The sequence below is a fragment of the Lycium ferocissimum genome, chromosome 9, assembly GCF_029784015.1.
Source record: "Lycium ferocissimum isolate CSIRO_LF1 chromosome 9, AGI_CSIRO_Lferr_CH_V1, whole genome shotgun sequence".
In the NCBI taxonomy this organism is placed as follows: Eukaryota; Viridiplantae; Streptophyta; class Magnoliopsida; order Solanales; family Solanaceae; genus Lycium; species Lycium ferocissimum.
Window position 1 is genome coordinate 51,739,713 of NC_081350.1, and position 21,801 is coordinate 51,761,513.

Genomic DNA, 21,801 nt, shown 5'->3' on the forward strand with positions numbered 1-21,801 from the left:
TTGATAGCAGATATTAAAAGTGGTCACTAATATTTCTTGATGTTACCACTATTTTGGTTGCGCAAGTCATTGGATCGAAGCTAAAACTAATGGGTAATTCCCCCGATTGCCCTATCTCTGGGTGGTCTTTAAGTTTTTTCCCTCAAATTGTGGGTCTTTAATTTTTATTCTTCGTTAATTTAAGTAATAAAAAAGTGGTCAAAAATACCTCTGAGATTCTGAATTCGAACTCCACCAGAGTTTTTTAAAAAAAAAAAAAAAATCGCAAGGCAAGATTTAGTGACAAACTATGTCTCTATTGTATTTCACAGGGCAATACAACTCCACCATCCGTTTTATTAATTTCTCCAGTATTAAATTGAAGACTTTTCACCAATTCTTTAAGTACACGGAAAATCAAATGTGAAAGACTAGTATTAATTTAAAATAAAACGACTTGCTCTCATATTTTATGAAAGCTTATCTGCGAACCAGAAACTATTCCCTCTGTTTGAATTGTCTTTGATTGTCGTAAACTGCTAAAAAAATAGAAAAAATGGTTCAAAAGTGACATAAATTACTGGTTTTAGTTCCAAAGTTATAGAAGGACTCGAATTGTGCTCATATTATAACAGCAATTGTTGGCAAATTATTTTATTTCAAAAGACAAACTTAATTAAATAATTAATGGGAATTCTTCCCCCTTTTTCCAAAATCATAATGGAATGGGATACTAAACTTTGACGAGAACCAGAACGAATCATGATATTATCAAAAAAAATATTCTTCAAGAGCTGTCCTTCACAGGCTAATTTGTTGATCAACATGTTCAATGTTTTGATATCTGCAGGATATTCTTATCTAGGTGATGAATTTCTCAACTATTCCCTTATTTTTCAAAATGAAATAGTCATACTATCCAAATTATTCCCAACGAATATATATCCAATTTTTTTTTTCACAGTTCGCGTTAAATCTAACAACCAGAGTCTAGTAAATATTTAAAAAGACCAAAAGCGTTCATTTTTGACAAACTTAAATGCCCAAAATTGCTCAAGAATACATTTGAAAAATTATTTTAGACCTATCTCGAAAAGTAAAGAATATTTTTGTCATTTTCTCTTCCTTTTTCACACTAAGAAAAAGACTGCTAATTAAACGTGAACTATTAGTCCCCTGAAATGGTATTGCCTCAAGATGAACAATGTTTGGAATAATAACAAATCTAGCATAACAGAGCAGCGATGACAACAAGTTTCAGCCAGTTCAGACTAGTTCAACTATGAGACCAGCACGCACATGGAGGGTACCTAGATTCTCGCAATGCTCGACTTTTAAGGTCGAAAGTATAGGCATGGCTGTGATTTTGACCTCAAGTCGCTTCAGGGAGGACAAATCCACGAGTTCTAAACGTTTCAGCTGAAGGAAACTTGAAGCAGAGCAGACCATTTCCTTCCCGATATAAGCATAATTAGAGAGGATAAGGATCCCTAAACTAGGGAGCTTCCCCAAGGTTGGCATGGCATCTTCTTTAAGATAAGACTTATTAAGAACCAACTGAGTGATATTCTGGGAGATTTCATCATATGGTGGTAGGCGGCCAATATATCCGTCGAAATGCAAAGTTCGAAGTACTTTACACCCTAAGAATTCTTGTAGAACTGAATGCCACTCCTCTGAATAGCAGTTCAACTCTATGATATCAACGGAGGAATGTAGCCAGTTATTTGAATTAGTTTTCATGTAATTGGTGATCGATTCAAAGTCGTTGAAATTACCTTCCACCTTCGCTGCCAAGTGCCGGAGTTTACAAAGTCTCAAGACATCTTTAGCTCTGCACAACCTTGTATTGAAGTTCACTAGGGTTTCAAGTTCTGTCAAGTCAACAAGTCGCAGTTGTTCATCATTTTGAGTTCCAAACTTCAGTGGAAGGTATAAATGGTTCAGCCACCTCATCTTCCCTAGAGCGTTTGGGATTCTTATTTCAACTAATTCTTCCACTCTCAAATCAAGTACTTGCAAGTACAACAACTTGCTAATAGATGATGGCAACTCATCTAGGACACACCCTTTGAAGCTCAGATACCTCAAGAGCTTAAGATTGAAAATACCGGTCGGTAGTATCTGCTGTGGAAAATCAATACCATCAAAATCAAGAATCCTGAGCACTCTGAACTCCTTAAGTTTAAGCATTATAGTCGGCCAAACCAATTCATTTTCTATTATTTGCTGCTCGTTAGTCGGCCGAACCGATTCATCTATTATTTCCTTCTTGTCTCTAAGAACCACTCGAAGACTACGAATATTTTTAGCAACATTAGGAAAAATGTCAACGTTATGCTTACCTAGATATATCACAAGTCGACGTGGCATATCGCTAGATGAGAGTGAACGGTTCTCTTCTCTTAAATCGATGATTTTGAGAAAACGGGTTTGTTCACAATCTGAGACGCAAAATTTTTCCATTCCCTGAACAATGCGGAAAGGCTTGAGTTTTTTGGTAGTGGCCGGAACTTCCTCTGCTTGCACCTCTACCATGCCCTTAAGTGCTAGTTCTCTCAGATATCGCTCAGTCATGTCCATCATTCTCTCCCCTGTAGCACTTTCTCCTGTTGATAATAAGCCTTCAATCATCCACAAATGGGACAACTTCTCAGGATCGATCTCTTGATCCTCCAGGAAATGACCCAAGTACACAAAGCATGGTTGCAAGTGGTCTGGTAACTCATTATAAACTGGACAAACGAATTTAGATAGACATGCTCGGATATCATTATGCCCCATCTCCCAATCCGTAGTTTCTTTAGATCCCAAGTACAATGCAAGAGCCTTGATGAGCCTCGGTGAGCCATCACAAGATCTCACCATATCGCGCAATGAAGTCGCTGCAAAAATTACATGAGTTAGATATCACAGTAAGGAAAATCTTTGGTTAACATATCGCGCAATGAAGTCGCTGCAAAAATTACATGAGTTAGATATCACAGTAAGGAAAATCTCAAATTACATGACAATCACTAGTAATTATTCTACTTAAGATATCTTTCTTCCTATTCTCGTAACAAAATGAATTATATTTTTCATGCACTGACATTATACACTTACTTTTACACCACCAAAATTATCAAAACCTCATCGAATAGCTAGAGTGGCAGTCCACAGAGTGGAGTAGTTTTTCAGATTTATCCGTCAAGAGATTGCTAGACCATAATGTACTTTCTTTTCCAAGATGTGACTAGATACAATTACACTACATTAACAAAATTATGTGAACTGAATTACAACAACAACAACAATATTTTATACGCCTAAGTCCGAAACAAGTTGGGGTCGGGTATATGAATCCTCACCGTTTCATTTAAGCTCAACTCATATCATCATTTTTGGCGTTTGTTACCTTTTTAAAAAAACTAGTTTCTGAACACGTGCTTTGCACGTCGATATATCTAAATATACACTACATCATGTGCCTATCCTTGATCATTTGAAAGCCGATTACATTTATCTGTTTTCACACTCACTAAACCGTCCAATGTTTAGTAGTTATTGTTTTATATACAACGACAGATAAAACTAAATAAAGGTAAGTTGATCGATTAGCTATTTATAATAACTTCTCTCGCATGGAAAGCAGTTGTATCTCATCTTTTCTGCCAACGGAAGAAGTTGTACAGCCACACGTCTTTCTTTTTCCTATTGTACATAGCAACACATGTTTAAACTTCATGAAACGATACAAGATTATACCTCATGTCCACTAAAGGATCAATAAAATACAAAATATATCACGTTGTGAGATATATTTTGAAATAAAAATTACATGCACCTCATTTCTCTATGCTCGACTTGCGACTATGATTGATAACCCATCTCTGTGCTAGATGTTGCTCGCAATACTTACCAAACCGAGCGTTTTATCACCACAAACAAGGAAGAAGGAAAAAAAAAAAGATAAAAACAACTTAAGCATGGTGAATGGAGCTGGTTATTACATGAAGGGGAAAGGGAGTAGAGAACAATAAAGGAAGAGCACTTGTTGACACCTTCAAACAGAAACCGCTAATACTATTGGAATGGCGAAAAACAGCAACTATATATAATGCAAGGATAGAAATGATCTTAAACAGAGTTCCACAAGAGATGTACTGAGATGCTAGCCTTTAATATTCTTTATTAAATCTACCAAGTTTTCTGATTTTCTAGGACCAAAAAGGGGGAAGAAATAAGATGAACAACACTTGATCAGCTTGTTCTTCAAGCCGGATAATAAAAACTTGTAAACAATCATCTCAACAAAATCAAGATTCCATGAATTTGGTTTGGAATATAAAAAGATATCACTGCAATAACAAATATCTCCACAAATATTTTTCAAATTCTGAAGATATGTCTTTCAATCAAAATGATGTATTCATAGGCCAAAAATCACATCTAAATCATATAGGTATTTACACAGCCAAACTTTAGAAAAGGAAAAGTTAACTCAAATTAAAAGCCTAAAGGTTTATCCACGAGAATAATACTAATTGCACAATTATTAATTCAATTTAAATTAGTCTCTTGAATTGCCTTCATGTTTAGATCACGTAATCAAACTAGTATTAATTGTATATTTGTATTTTGGTGAGTATCTCTATATTTAAGTGGTTTAAAATACAATAATGATAGGTAATTGGGAAAGACTTAAAGACATAATTCGTACGTATTATTTTTACATTTTTAAATTCTATAGAAGCTTCAGTAAGGATTAGGATCGACAGGTATGTTTTTTTTTTTGATTAGCAAAAAAAAAAAAAAAAAAAAAAACAACATACCTGTTTTGTCTTTAAAATTCAAGCTAGGGGCCTTTTAGTCATTGTCACTGTTTCTTATGCTATATCTCACCTTTTGTATCGGCAGTGTTACGTGTCTGCAAATGTTGTCACAATCATTACGTGGGTTTTAATCGGGGGAAATAACTTCTATATACAACCCACACATCTAGTTTGCAGCCAATATGGCCCATATATAGCCCATTGTATCGTTGGTGTATAAGTAATATATATGTTCTGTATAGCTACACAGCTTACGCATCTAGTTTGAATCATTGGTGTATAGATAATATATATGTTTTGTATAACTATATATACACATTACATATACTCTCTATATATAATGTGTATACTTTCTAATTATGGATTAACACACGAAAACTAACTCAAATTGCAGTGTATATATAATGTATTTGTTCTTTATAGCTATATGTAATCATTACATATACTTTATATATATAATGTAAAAACACACAATACCAACTCAAATTACGGTGTATAAATAAAATATATGTTTTATATAGCTATACATAGGTTGCTCAATCTATCTTAATACTCAAAATTCTAAGAAATTACACTCAAGAGTTGAAAACAAACAAAAGATAGATTGAACAACCTATATATAGCCTAGTTAACGAGTTCGGTGATTGATTGATTCTCAATCGTAATTGTAAAACTTCAACCATTTCAGAACTAACTGATATAAAAAGTAATAAACTAAAACAAGAAGCTACGCAAATCAGATTGGTAAAACCAATCAGTGAAAGAAATCGGTAACGTCTGGCACAACATCAATTAGTGATTGGTGAAAAATCAGTCATTACACCATTTTCTAATTTCTACCCAACAAATGGTACATATGAGAGAAACTAGATAGGCGAAGGGCTAGATTTGTTTGGAATAAACCCGCCACAGAAATAATATTCACGGTTTTTACAGCGGAATAATAATGTAGCACCTTGATACGGTTAATCAACAAAAATAAAAAAGAGCGATAATGACACCAAGATTTTTACGTGGAAACCTAAAAGGGAAAAACCATAGGCCAAGAGGAGCAACTCATATCACTATAGCCAGGATTTTTACACTTTATAGGCCTGAGTAAAATACTCCAAAGACCACTACACACTCAAAAGAAATAACCCTCTTTTAAGATTTTTCAGCTCACTACAATATCGCTCACACTCTCTATTTTTCCTCACAGACTATTTTCCTATCTGTGAATGCCTCACTCTTCTCTCTCTTTGGTTGGTGTGTTTACAAATGGAAGAATGGCTCTCCATTTATAGGACCCAAAATTTGTAATCCACAAATTTTCCTTTGGCTCAAGAATTTATCTTTGGCTCCAAGTATTTTCCTTTGGCTCCAAGTTCAATTTGTAGCCAACCAAATTGGCACATGCCAATTACCACCAAATGGGATGGACTTCATCAATCTCCCCCTCCGATCCCATTCACCTGAAGGAGGCAACGCTAGGCTTCTAGTTTGAGTGCATGTTGACAAGTTCCTTGCATAGCTCGAACTTGTCTCTTGGTACCACTTTCGTGAACATATCTGAAGGATTCTAACTTGTAGGGATCTTCTTGACTTGCATAGATCCGTCCTCTATCTTTTCCCAAATCCAGTGATATCTCACATCGATGTGCTTCGTCCTTGCATGGTACATGGAGTTCTTGCTCAAGTCTATTGCACTTTGACTGTCACAATAGACAACATACTCCTCCTGATGCAATCCAAGCTCTTGAAGGAATCGTTTCAGCCATATCATATCCTTTCCAGCTTCTGTAGCGGCAATGTACTCTGCTTTAGTGCGATACAGTTTTGCAACTTTGACTGCCATGATATATCTCCTCCTGAAAATATGAATAGGTATCCAGTAGTAGATTTACGATTATCAAGATCACCTTCCATATCAGCATCTGTGTAACCCTTCAAGACCAGATTAGACCTTCCGAAACACAAACAGTCTCCTGTAGTACCTCTCAGGTACTTGAGTATCCACTTGACTGCTTCCTAGTGTTCTTTTCCAGGATTTTCAAGAAATCTGCTAACAACACCAACAGCATAAGCAATATCAAGTCTAGTGCATACCATTGCATACATCAAGCTTTCGACTGCTAATGAATAAGGAAGTTTGGCCATGCCATCTTTCTCTTCCTTTGTTGTAGGACATATTTGCTTGCTCAGCTTCAATGATCAGAAAGAGGCGTGCTAAGGGGTTTAGCACTTTTCATGTTAAAGCATTCTAGTACACGTTCAATGTACTTTTACGGAGATAGCCATAACTATCTACTTGTTAACTGTCTGCTTGTTCATTCTCGAACAATCTTCATCCCCAGAATTTGTTGTGCTGGGCCTAAGTCCTTCATGTCAAATGACTTGGACAGATCTCCCTTCAACTTGACAATCAGCTCCTTGTCTTGTCCTACAATTAACATGTCATCCACATACAATAACAAAATCATAAAGTTGTTATCAGAAAATCTTTTGGAGTATACACATGGATCAGAATAGGTCTCTGTGTGTAAGTTTGACTTTTCATGAATGAGTCAAATTTCTTATACTGCCCTTGTATTGCTTTCCACCCATAAAGACTCTTATTCAATTTGCACACCATGTGTTTCTTTCCTGATACTTCAAATCCTTCTGGCTGCTCCATGTAAATCTTCTCTTCTAACTCTCCATGAAGAAATGCGGTTTTCACGTCCAACTGGTCCACTTCAAGATCCAGGCTAGCTGCTAAGCTTAAAATGGTTCGAATAGAAGTCATTTTGACAACAGTGAGAAAATTTCGTCAAAATCAATACCTTTCTTTTGTTCGAAGCCTTTTACCACCAATCGAGCTTTGTATCTGACCAGCTTGCCATTTCCGTCTTTCTTGAGTTTGAAGATCCATGCGTTGAGTGGTCTTTTACCTGGAAGTTGACCGGCTTGTACGTGCCATTTTTCTATAGAGAATCTATCTCTTCTTGCATGGCTTTCATCCGGCTCTTTTTCTGGATGGGACGACACCTCGCTTCGGACTTTTACGGCTCCCATCGCTAATGAGGACATGCTACGAGGACGGGTACTTGGATAACTCTACCTTTTGCCTTTCTGATCTCCTCAGAGATTGAGATTGTTCGTCTTCTTCCTGAGTAGGGTACTCCGCTTGCTCGACATAATCATCAAGTAGCTCCCCCTGCTCAACAATCTCACCAGGTTGCTCCCCCTCGTAGGTTGTACTTTCTGCACTTCTGGGATGGTTAGAAATAGAAGAAATGGTAACAAGGTGTTATACCTCGCACTTTCAGAGCATGAGCACGTCATGTACTTCACCGTATTAATGGAGTATTGGAGACATCCCATGAAGTTTTGAAAGGTACAAGCCATGGAAAGTACGTAACAATGAAGTAAAGGATGAATTACGATCTCGTAAGTCGTAACCAGGAAGGACAATCTTGGAACCAAAGGACATGACCATTATCAAGTATGATTAATGATAAATATCATATATGGAGAGTTTCAAAAGACTCCAGGACCAAGCAAATCGAAGAAAATAAGTTTGTCGAGAATTTGAAAAAAGTTGACAGAATTTTGGATAGAAATTTTGGGTCAAATTTAGAGAGGTATATCTCCTAGTATATCAGGAGTTTTGAAGTGAAACAAAAGCCTAAATTGAAGTTCAAGAAGTCTAGTTTCCAACGCAATAAACCGTTCGTCAAAACGACATCGGAGTAGGGAGTTATGGGCATTTCAACATAAGCCTCCAAGCTGCCAAATGGCTCCCCACGGGCCCTACTTGGAAAGTCGGCGGAACCGACCCTTAAGGGGTATGAATACCCTATTATTCCACTTTTTTCATCATTTACACTTCTTGGGAGTTCTAGACACCTCCACACACTTCTCTTAAACATTTATAACCCCTTAAATCAAGAATCCAACAATATTACACCAAACTAGTTCATGAAAAGTGATTGTTCTTGTTTCTACTTGATGTTGTGGTGAGTTTGGTCTTGAAGAAAGTTGGTGTGGCTAAAGTTCTTCAAGTATAAGGTATGTTCTTCATCCTATCTCTTATGTTGAGTTGATTTGAAGGTTTAACAAGTCTTGAAAGTGAAAATAGTTATAGAGGAAAGGTCATAAATTGTTGTATCGTAGTTGTTGAGTTTACGGACTGTTTTGAGCATGTTGTAGCTGTGTTTTTGGGCTGATTTCCATGTATATGGATGGTATCTAATGTTGTTGGTGTGTTGATGAGATTATGCTCTTTGATTGGAAAGAAAGAAAGTGTATATTTTTACTGTATGTTGATAAACATCGTGTGGGATGTTTTATAGAATATTTTGGTATTGATGATGATATTGTTGGTGTTAGTGTTGTTGTTGTTGTATTGGTTGTTGGTATTGTGATTTCGGGCTAAGAATATAAACAGGGAAGATGCTGCCAGAATTTCGGTAGATTTTAAGGGGATTTTGTTTGAAGGCTTAAGACAAACATATGACGATAAGCCTAACAGTAGTATGACTGGTTTTATATGTAAATTACGAGACCACGAATAATTTTATGTAGATTGCAAGACGGGAAGTAAGTTGAAAAGTCAAGAAATAAGCTTCCAGGTATGTTAAGGCTGTTCCTTCTTTTCTTTGGCATGATTTCTACTATTGAGCCACCTTTGACTATTCGCACCAAGATGTGCTATTCATGAAGATTATACTAAGTTTACCATAACCCTAGTATAATAATTCTCTCTAGTTAAGGACAAGTATAAGAATAGTTGGGTTATATAAGATGATAGAATGACAAAAGGAATAACTAGTGTACGTGTTGTTTACAAGCTATTATGTTGCCTTTAAGTTATCATTATATGTTTGTATATGCCTAGCCTATAAGCCATGGAGTTGTTGCCTGGCTTATGAGCCATGGAGTTGAATACACCTAACCTCCAGGTCATGGAGTTGTTACTTGACCTACGGGTCATGAAGTTGATTATACCTGACCTACGGATCATGGAGTTGTTACTTGACCTAGGGGTTATGGAGTTGATTATACCTAACCTACGGGTCGTCATGGGTTAACATACACGACCTCGTGTCATGGAGTTGATTATACCTGGCCTATGAGTCCTGAATTTATCTCTGTCTGACCTTCAAGTCCCGGAGTTATATTTATAGAGTTATGTTATCTATGCCTGACCTTCGAATCACAGAGTTATATTTATAGAACTATGTTATCTTGCCTCAGATGAGAGGCAACCCAGGTAGAGTACCTCCAGATGCTTTCTTGAGATATCCAGAGTACAGTTTGTTCTTTCATTTCGGTTGTTATCTTGCCTTACATACTCGGTACATTATTTCGTACTGACGTCCCTTTTGCTTGGGGGCGTTACGTTCATGCCCGCAGGTTCAGGTAGTCGGACAGACCATCCAGCTCAGTAGGTCTTCCACTCAGCCGCAGTCAGTACGCCTTACTTGGTCCAGAACTGCAGTCCCTTCGTGGTATGATATTTTGACAATTATATACGGATATGACGATGCCATGCCCTGTCCTTTTTACAACTCGTGTTTCCTAAAGGTCTGTGGATAGTTGTATGTTGTTGGGGATGTTATGTAGCCTTGTCGGCTCTCATTTTGTTGTGCGGCATACATAGCGACCTAAATCGGTCGGTGTGTGCTCTCGGATATATATATATATATATATATATATATATATATATATATATATATATATATATATATATATAGATTATAACCTCGCCGGCTTGTTGGTATTGTTTGTGTGCGGTAGGCCTTATTGGTTTAAGTTGGGGTTACTCCCGAGTTGCGGATTTAGAGTGGTTCGCTCGGGCCTAGGGTGGCGTCGAGTGCGCGATCACGCCACTCCGGTTGGGGTGTGACAAACTTGGTATCGAAGCCGATTCTTGTCTGCAGGTCGTACGGACCGCGTCGGTAGGTCTTGTGTATGAGTGTGAAGTGCGCCGCGCATAAACAAGAGGCTACGGGGCATTTAGGAATGATTGATCCTTCCTTCTCAGCTTAGATCATGCCGTAGAGCTAAATTATAGGATGTGATTCCCCTGATTCTAATCCTCAATGTTTTGATTGTGGATGAGCAGTTGATTATGCCGCTATGAGGTATGAGGTAATTGATGAGAATTGAAGTTGTTACTCCGAAAGGTATGCTATTTTGACATGTATATACGGATATGATGGGGCCATGCCCCGTCCTTTCTACAACTCGTGTTTCCTAGAGGTCTGTGGACAGTTGTACGTTGATGTAGCCTTGTCGGCTCTCATATTGTTGTGCAGCATACATGACAGCCTCGTCGGCTTGCTCAGTTGTGTACTTATATTTTGGGTGTGTGTGCCCAGTTCAGACGAGATAGTCAGCATATATATATCCATATTACAGCCTCACCGGCTTGTTGGTATTGTTTGTGTGCAGGTAGGCCTTATTGGTTTAAGTTAGGAGTTACTCCGAGAGTTGCAAATTTAGAGTGGTTCGCTCAGGCCTAGGCTGGCATCGAGTGCCTGTCACGTCACTCCAGATTTGGGGCGTGACACAAGGTTAGGGACTATACCATTCTTGGCCTTCTCTGACAGATCATCAGCAGTTCCAACTTCACTTTCTCGGAAGACTACGTCTCTGCTTCTGATGACCTTCTTCTTTACAAGATCCCATAGTCTGTACCCGAACTCTTCATCTCCATATCCGATGAATATTCAGGGAACATATTTAGCATCTAGCTTTGCTCTCTGTTCCTTCGGTACATGTGCAAAAGCTCTGCAACCGAACACCTTCAGATGCGAGTAGGATACCTCCTTGTTAGTCCAAACTCTCTCTGGGATGTGAAACTCTAATGGAACTGATGGACTTCTATTGATCAGATAATGAGGTACATGCGAGCGCTAGCCGCTCGAAATGACTTAGGCGGTTAGCCATTCTAAACATCTTTCTCACCGCTTCTCCTTGATGGTGCGATTCATTCTCTCGGCTACACCATTGTGTTGTGGGGGTTCGAGCATCTTTTCATGTCGATCCCATGGCGAAACCGGTACTTCAAATTCCTTGAAGTGTACTCATCTCTGTGTATTTGCGGAGGCAGCTGGAAGCTTTCCCGTCTGTCTCAACCATGAAACACGGGAAAACTTGAAACACACGATCTTTGGTTTTCGGGATATAAACCATAATATTCGTGAAGCATCATCAATAAAAGTAACAAAATATTTGTTACCACCACGTCGATTCAATCTCCGTTGGACCACGAATATCCCCAACCAAATTAAGTATATTGATTTTTCTTCGAGACGATGTACGAAATGAGACTATCTTTAACCGAATAAACAGTAGTCACAAGGCTTTATCGTTGTACCTTTGACAAAAGAGATGAGTGATTTCTTGGCAAGAATCTGCAATCCTTTCTCACTCATATGACTCATTTTTCTATGGCACAAATCTGCAACAATCTCATCTTGAGCCGCATTCAATTCACCTCAGCATATTTACGCATTTTGTCCGTACACAACGTGCCACGAGCAACTCCTTTGCAATCACCAATGATCCTTGTTGAGTCTCCCATTTTCGATTCACAAAATAGTTCTCAGGATCCATCCGAGTCCAAAGCGATTCCCGAGGATCAAGTTTAACCTCGAAATCGTGATGGCGCGCGTCCATCCTTCGTAATCCGATGTGCATCGACATTTGTCTTGATACAAATGTCTCCGATCCCATAATCTTTGAGTAAGCGGTGTTACCTATTTTCACGGTGCGAAATCTCTGCGTTTATATATGCAGAAAGAATTCTTTATCGGTGTGGCATGGTAGATGCTACGTGTCAACCACCCATTCCGACTATGAACACCGTTTACGTACCTCTTCCTCGTTTATGAGAACAACATTGTCATTGTTTGGCTAATCGTGGCATTTGTGTTGTCGTCATTCTTCTAGCCACTGCTTTCACCTTTGCCCTTTTTTAGATTGGGACATCTCTTTTGTAGTGACCTGGTTGATCACAATTGTAGCAATTTTTGGCTTTTGACTTGGATCGGATCTTAGACTTCCCACGAGCACCAGATCTACCATAGTTACTCAAACCTCTTTGGTAACTCCTACCTCTACTTTCTGTGATGAGAGCTTGTCCGTGATTTTCAGGTTTCTTTCTCATCTTCTCATTGAGTAGAAGAGCTGATGTGACGTCCTTCAGCTCAATTGAGTCCTTACCATGCAAGATGGTTGTTGCCAAATTGTCATAAGAAGATGGCAATAGGCAATGAGTTCAAAAGCACAATGGCTTTATCTTCCTCCTCAATCTTTACACCGAGGTTGGCCAGCTGCGTGATTAATCCATTAAGCACATTTAGATGTGACAAAAAATTTGTACCTTCACCCATGTGTAGGGTGTACAACTGTTTCTTTAGGTACAATTTATTTGTCAGCGTCTTGGACATGTATAGATTTTCCAATCTTGTCCAAATGCCACATGCACTCTCCTCATCGATGATGTTATTGACCACATCATACGGTAAGTGTAACTTTGATTACTAGCTACCTTTTCATCCATTTCTTCCTAATCCTCAACTTTCATGGATTCAGGCTTTTTGGAATTTCCCACTAGTGCCTTGTGCAATCCTTGTTGGATGAGCAGATCCCTCATCCTTCTCTGTCATGTTGAAAAACCGCTATTAACGTTGAATTTTGCTACCTCGTACTTTACTCCAGACATTTTTTTTTCCGGTATAGTACAAGGACCGCATAAAAAATATTTCTCGTAAACGAGCGAACCGTGCTCGATACTAGTTGTGGGAATAAACTTACGCGTAAATAATATTCATGATTTTACAGCGGAAAAATAATGTAGCACCGGATACGGTTAATCGAATAGAAAAGAAGCGATAATGACACAAGATTTTTACGTGAAACCCAAAAAAAAAAGGAAAAACCACAGGCCAAGAGGAGCAACTCATATCACTATAGCAAGAATTTTTACACTTTGTAGGTCCGAGTAAAATACTCCCAAAAAGCACTATACACTCAAAAGAAATAAACCTCTTTTAAGATTTTCCATTTCCATTACTACAATATCGCTCACACTCTCTATTTTTTCCTCACGGTACTCATTTTCCTATCTATGAATGTCTCACTCTTCTTTCTCTCTTTGGTTGGTGTGTTTACAAATGGAAGAATGGCTCTCCATTTATAGGAGACCAAACTTGGCCTCCAAGCACAAAAAGAAAAAAAAAAAGAAAAGGACCCGAAATTTGTAATCCACAAATTTTCCTTTGACTTCAAGAATTTGTCTTTGGCTCCAAGTATTTTCTTTTGGCTACAAGTTCAATTTGTAGCCAATCAAATTGGCACATGCCAATTACCACCAAATAGGATGGACTTCATCAAGATTGGGTAAGAAAATGATAATTAGGCTAAATCTACTTAACTAGATACCCGAATGGTATCTCCAGGTAATTAATCCTTTTAGCTTTACTGCCACCACATCTTTGTAGGAGATTAGAGAAGCTTCTGGCTTTTCTTTCCGCTTAGCCCTTTGGTTTGTGGTTTGTCCATTTCAACAATGTTTCTCTACTCCATTAACTCAATATCACAGAATAATAATACATTCTTTTCTAGCTTCAGCACATTTTCATTCAATCCTCAATCAAATCGAAACTCACCATAAACTTAGCTCTGTCCCAAGATATATAACAGCTATATATATTCCAATTCATGAAACAAAGTAGCTATCTGACTTAGTGTTGATACTACTAAAAGCTCTTCAAAAACTCTATTAATCCAAAACAGGTTGCTATATTTTTTTTCCTTCCAGTTTTTGGCCCTGATAATTATGTATATTAGATGAATGTTACAACTTTGTCTGTTGTTACATTTGATATGTTGTATCCAGTGGCGGAGCAAGGATTTCCGCCGAGAGAGTTCAAAATATAAAAAAGTAAACATACGAAGAAGCCTAATGGGGTTTAACATCTACTATATATACATAAAAAAATAATTTTAACCTTGTAAAAACAGTATTTTTTTCCGCCGAGGGGGTTCGGATGAACACCCTCGGCATAGTGTGGCTCAGCCACTAGCTGTATCTGCGCAGAGTATTATAGATACATGATTAATATAAAAATTATTTCAGCTATTTTAAAATTGTAAAGCAAAAGCTTGTGATTTTCACTAATTGATGATAAAAAAATATATATTATAATTATGTTCTCCTTAATTTCTTATTCAACATGAGTTTGATTTCTATGACAAGTTATGTTTTTTTAATGTAATCATAGAATGACTACTATTTCCCATCAACCGACTATATTCCGTTCCTATAACTCTTATACAAATGTAATCAATGGGCTGAAATTTTTGCCGCTCACGCTTTCGGATTATGATTTACTTATGGTTTTCTTGATTGCATTTAATTAGTCATGGAAGTCTCTTTGCCAGCATGTTGCATGATATTGCATGTTCTTTAAATCCAGATATTGGAAATATGATCAACATGTGGAGGATGCTTCAAAACTATTTGATTATAAGCTTGTTTAGCTAACGAGAATCTTCACAACGGGGCTAAGAGTTGTGCATAAAGTAAGCTACGTGTGGAATAGGCATGGAGGGCAGTGATACTTTTTTTTCTCCATGCTAAACAGATTTTTAGATCTAGTTGGATGATTTCCCAACTCTGCAAAGACATGCTTAGCGGCAGAGGCGGAGCTAGGATTTGAAGCTTGTGAGTTCGGGGGTTCTAATTCCTTAAAGTTATTGTGTTCTAAATTAATAATTTGTACATATTTGACAAAAAATTTAATACAAATATATAGTTCGGATGAAAGCTACTGGGTTCGGGTGAATCCACACCCGAAGGGCTAGCTCCACCCCTGCTTAGTGGAAGGGAGGGATGCAAACCCATGCAGGAAGGAACTGAAGCATTTGGAGGAGTACCAGTCAGCATTGCAAATAGTTGGGATATGAGAGAAACTAAATATGTTTTTGAAATTTTATGTTCACTTATCTTAATTTATTAGACTTTTAATGTTATGAGCAAACACAAATATTCGCAAGTAACAAGAAAAAATATTTAAAATTCTAAAAATAAGTTCATCTTTTTTGCCGCTTTTATAATTGGGACCCCGTGCGAAGCACAGGCATCCATATCTAGTTTATACATAAATGTTGAAAGGATAATTTTGTTTTAGGAGAAACGTTTAATTGAAAGGTAAAATGGTCGATCAACTATTAATGGGCATATTGATAATTCAACTTTGACTTTGTAGCTTCCCACTTATGATAGAATAGTGTGTGTATATATATATACTAGTTTCTGGATACGTGCGTTGCACGGTCTCATGCAGGAGTGTCTGAATTATTTGGGAAGAAATGCCAAAACTGCATGTCCACTATTCTGTTTTACATGTTCTTTTCATAGCTTAATTAAACCTTGCCTTTTCTTTCTTTTTTCTTTCAAACCTGTCATTTTCTTTTCGACTTCAACCAATTTACCTTAATTTCATTGACAAAGTTTTCTTAACTATGATCCACATGGTTGGATAGTTAATTCATAATTCGAACAAGAAGCGCAAAGTATTAAACTAATTATATGATAAGTCAGAAGCAAGAAGCGGAAAAAACCCCGCAAAAGATTATGCACGAGAGGAGAAAGGAGTTTTGTGCTCTATAATAAAAATGACTCAAACACAATAATTCAACTCAAATATATCAGTCAAAAAGCAATTAAAAAAAGATGAAGACACTCATTCAATATCAAAGAAAATTCTACTAACCTGTTTATTGCATATGTAGCAGGGTCAACACACCAAATTAACAGAACAATGATCTCTAATGAGTAAAGGAAATTTATTTGTCAAACAAATAATGTTTGGCATCGAGAAAAAGAAGGTAAAACGCTAAATTGGAGTGTCAACTAAACATTGTGCACTTTAGTAAAATAACCCAAAGAATTAATCAAAAAAAAAAAAAAAAAACACATACATGAAATGTAAAACGTGTGAAAACCATTCAAAATAGTGTTGGATTGTTAGTCTTGATCTCCTGACCTCATTTGTGCATCTAACTGTTTATCTTCATCCACACTAGACAATGATTAAATTTTATCACAATGAAAAGCTAAATAGTATCTATATCTAATATAAAGCTAGGCATAGACGACATTATGTGGCACCTCTCTATGGCCAAGAAACACAATTATCTTTTTTCTCCTTTTTTTTAACCTTTTCCCTATTTATTTAATTAAATTAAAGATGTGCTATGCTTTTTAAAAATAAAAAAAATAAAAAAAACTGATACTGATCAGTTTTGTCTTTTGACTCTCTTAATCATTTAGCCGTTTCCTGAACCTTCCCTATTCTAAAAACTGGTCATTTTAATTCCCACCATTTCGGTATCTATTTTTGAGGTTTCTATAAACAACACATGCAGAGCATCTTTCACAACGGAGATGAGAATGATAGTCAGTTTTAACAATATGAAACGGTGGCAAAGTCACTTTTTTGTGGAAATGTTAAGAGGGGGTGGGTAAACAGTTAAGCAAAGCATGAGGAGGTTCGGAAGGAGGGGAGGCGATCTGTTCGTGCCTCATCCGAAATGCTTTACCTTGGCAACATGAGCAGCGATTCTTCCTAAATATAATGATCAAAGGGATGTTTAAAGGTACTTATAGTAGATCACCCCTTATTTATTTACATTTTGTACTACATCAACACATAAAGGTCAATAAAAGTAGCATCTGATTCACTCATTACATACTGTGCAGGACAAAATATGTGATTTATTTTTTATTGAAACGGTTTCATAGTTGATAAAATGTTGAGGAAATATATAATATTCCTCTTCCAAGAGCACAATTGTTAGAGTCATATCCAACTCAAGTGTGTAGGAAGACTATCTTCAAGGCACAAGTCACAAACTGTGTGACAATAATGATGCTTCAGGTATATCGGAAACAAAAGGCTGACCATCTAGCAAATTTCTTTATCTTTTCTTTGCCTACCATTTCTAGATTTTATGTTTTTCTTTTTCTTTTTCCTTTTTTGTTCAGACACTTGGTTTACTCTCATCTCAGTAAAAGCACAAAAGGATAAGGCAACACTTAGTAATGCTTCATTTGCATTTGAGGAGCTTAATGATGGGCCTTTAGTAATAGGCGAACAAAATCAACTATGTTAAGAGGATGGTCTCACAAGAAAATTACCTATCAGTAAAGCTTTTTGATTTTCTTTATATCTTTTTTTTTAAAAAAAAAAAATTAAATCTATGAGTCAAAAAGAATTTTTAATATCACTTGTACCATGGAATTGATTTGTTTGTCATTGGTCAAGTGAAGCTTTTAAAGGGAGAATTAAGCATGTCGGTGGACAAACGATTTTTTATGAAACAAGAATAGAGTATTTTTGAAAGTAAATTACATCTTACGTAATATGATACATTTTGCAACTAATTGTTTGATTAGAACTATTAGTATAGTTTTAGGATCGGTTAAATACAGCAACATCTTTTTTTGTTACCTATAGTTTGTTCCTCTTATTGACTCAAAAACCCATAATCTATTGATTTGGACACATCGGATATTTTGAGATTTTTGTTTTAGGCGATCTGTTGTTGCGTATTCATGCTTATTTATTTTCTATTTTCACTTCTTTATTTTAAATAAAATTGAAGGATATGCTTTGAAGATATTTTTTGTGATTCTTTTCAATATAATATTTGAATATCGGAAAAAGTTGAATTATAAATCTAACAAAGTCTTTTTTCACTAGTATGCATATATTTTCTCTCTTTATATAGTGGTGTTCAAATTTAATGATTAACAATCCAGTCAAATTCTGTAATTAAGTGGTGAATGCATGAAATTGTAACTGAAAGAATAGGAAAAAAATATAACTGAAATTTTATGTAATAAAGGAATTAAAGGAGGAGGGGAAATTCATTAGAAGGGAAGAAGAGAAAGAGATTGTGGAAAAAGAGGACTTTGGGGACTATTTCTTTCATTAATGAGGGCATTAAGTAGTATTAAAAAATTATTTAATGGAATGTAATTTTACTTATAGGTGAAGGGTAGAATTGTTGTTTAATATTTTAAGTACATTTTAGTAAATCAACTTTGTACTAAAGGACTTCCAACTTTTAGTATAATATGATGATGTAGAGAAGATGGCATAGATGTATTCATATAGAATATGAATTAAGAGCATAAGCGAATGTAGAGCATTGGTATCGGGGTTCATCTGAACCCAATAATTTCGACGCGAAACACAAAATCCAAGGTGCCGTTTGGCCATAAAAATTATTCACTTTTTTCCGGAAAATTTTTCACTGTTTTCACTTTTGGGCGTTTGGCCATAAATATTCTGAATACAACTTGAAGTTGTATTCCGAAATACCAAAAACTCAAAAAACTTATTTTTTAAAAAAATTTCACTTCTTTCACTTTTTTACAACTACATTTCACCAAAAACTACAATTTCAAAAACTATGACCAAACACAACTCCAACTTCAAAAATTCCAAAAAAAGTGAATTTGTTTTTGGTATCTATGGCCGAACGCCTACTAAGTGTAAGAATCACGAAAATTGCAAGAAATAATAGATATAAACTCATAATTTTAAAAATATAACGAATTTAGTGCTAAGAATCTTAAAAGGTTGAACCCGTCAAACTTAAATTCTAGATCCACATCCGATTAAGAGAGGAAAAACTAAATGAATTACACGTACTTCAATTTGTAGATTGGCTTCGCATGTACAAATAAAAGATATCGTAAATTTAATGGAATTAACACAAAACAGTCGATCAAACAGAATGTGTACCTCTATTATCAGTTTCCATGGCCGATGGCTCCTGTCCTTCAAATCCTGTATCTGTATCTGAAGTAGTGGCTCCATCGGTAAAGAAGGATAATCGAGCACGCCTACTACGGTCACCGTCAGACGGAGATTCTGACACTGTGAGGTTAGCTAGATAAAATAGAAAATGCAAGCAAATAAGGTACTCCTACATTTTACAGGGGGAAAATGACTTACATCAGTAAAAATTAACTAAAATTAACTGACCTGATGGATCCGGGTGAGAGAACACCTTGGTGAACAAATCCCAACTATCGCGCTCGTTCAAGGGCGTCATTGAATGCACAAACTGGTTTTGCGATATGTATTCGGCTACATATCCGACCCGGGTGGTTACAAGTACACAGCTACCCTTGTCTAATTCTACCAATATTCTACACACGGTCTCCCAAGCTTCTGTGGACCGTATGTCATCCAGGACAATTAGGCGCCTCTTAGAATTAAGTATTTTCTTAACTCGTTCATGCAATTGTTCTTCGGAGCTGTATGACACCCAATCATCCCCACGATCAATTATTTGTCCAAGTATGTATCCGATTTCAAACTCGTGGTCGTGGGGAACTTTAATCCATTTGCGAGTTTGAAACTTGGGAACAATGCTTGGGTCTTCGTATACTACTTGAGCAAGAGTACTCTTCCCCGAGCCAACAGCTCCACATATTGTGATGACTGGGACCCTAATGCGAGACGAGGAGGAGGACGACGACGACGACAACACATCATCGGATAACAGAAATTTAAGCACTTGCTTAAGGTCTTCTGTAAATAAGTTCTTGTTGATTTGCTGCAGATCAGGGGAGCTGGCTTTTACAGGAAAATTGCTACATTCGATTTTTTCGATGATGCTCGTGATTTCCGACCTTATCTTCCGGAAAGTGAAACGAAGACGGAACTTTCGCAACCAAATCATTTTGATGCCATTAAGTCCCCATGTCTTTGATGATCTTACCAATACACGAAACGATTCGATGACATCCTCGATTTGATAATTGAGCTCTTCAATTTTCCTCTCGCTGTCTTTGTGTTGTGTACGCCCTCTCAACAATACTTGGATCCGGTTTAGCTGTCGTAGTATCTCATTCAAATCTCCGTTAGCCGATCGATTCAACAGTGCAGTTTCTTCTGCTAACACTAAACTCTGAAGCCTTTCCGCGGTTGACCGGAGCACCATCTGGTCAATGCTTGGTTCAGTATGAAGAAAAAAAAAATGCTAGGTGAAAAAGTCCGCGATTGAAATAATGGAACAAGGCGGCTAAAGCATGAAACCCTAGCGAATTGCCCTTCTTTTGGGCTGGTCTTTAAATTTTACCTGTTATATATCAAATCTTTAAATTTTACCTTTCACCAGAACTCATGGGTTTCAGGTTTGAATCTCCACTCAAATTCAAAAAATTAAAAAAAATTAAAATAGAGTTTAAATTTAGCCATATGCCCACCGCATAAACTTGAAGGAATTATCAAGTTTATGCCGAACTTCGACATATTTATGCCTTATAAGATTTAAGATGTCGGGCCCGCATAACTTGATAATTCTTCATGCCTTTGCGTATTCAAAGATACTTATGAGCAAACTTTTAATGGACAAACTTTGGCCAGTTAAGCCTTAACTAAAAGTCTTTTCCTAATTATGCTTTATACCAGAGACTTTTAATTAAGGTATAACTAAAAGTATGCCTAAAGACAACTTTTCCTTAAGACATAGACTTTGTCTTATAACGCAAATTTTTAGTTATGCCTTAAGGAAAAAGTTCCGCCTTATAGGCATACTTTTACATGTTTCATGGGGCATACTTTTAATTAGTCAGTGTCTTAACTAAAAGTCATTTCTACAAGCGTATAATTCAGAAAAGACTTTTAGCTAAGGCTTAACTAAAAGTTTGCCCATTAAAGTTTGCCCAGTATGTCGTATTCAAGATAAACTTGTTAAGAATTTACCAAAGTTATGCCGACGCATATTTATGCTAAGTCCGCCCATAAGGTATAAGATGCCGGTCCGCATAACTTTGTTAATTTACAAGTGTATGCCGGTCCGCATACACACGACTCCAAAAAACCTTGCCTTGCAATTTTTTTTTTTTTATTTATGCTTGAGGCCGGGGGTTCGAAACCCGTAACCTCGATGATATCTCTGCGTGAACGCTCGTGTTGCAACACGAACTAAAAATTAAAGACACAAA

At 36.7% G+C, this 21,801-nt stretch overlaps 1 protein-coding gene across 1 annotated transcript; it reads right to left on the reverse strand.

Moving 5' to 3' along the window:
* Positions 1–1,245: 1,245 nt before the first annotated feature.
* Positions 1,246–20,795, reverse strand: LOC132032041 (probable disease resistance protein At1g58390). The gene is made up of 3 exons (XM_059421861.1): positions 19,832–20,795; positions 19,589–19,735; positions 1,246–2,864 (listed from the first exon to the last, which is right to left on the reverse strand). The coding sequence occupies exons 1-3, from the start codon at positions 20,793–20,795 to the stop codon at positions 1,246–1,248; spliced, it is 2,730 nt and encodes a 909-aa protein (XP_059277844.1).
* Between the last annotated feature and the right edge of the window lie 1,006 nt (positions 20,796–21,801).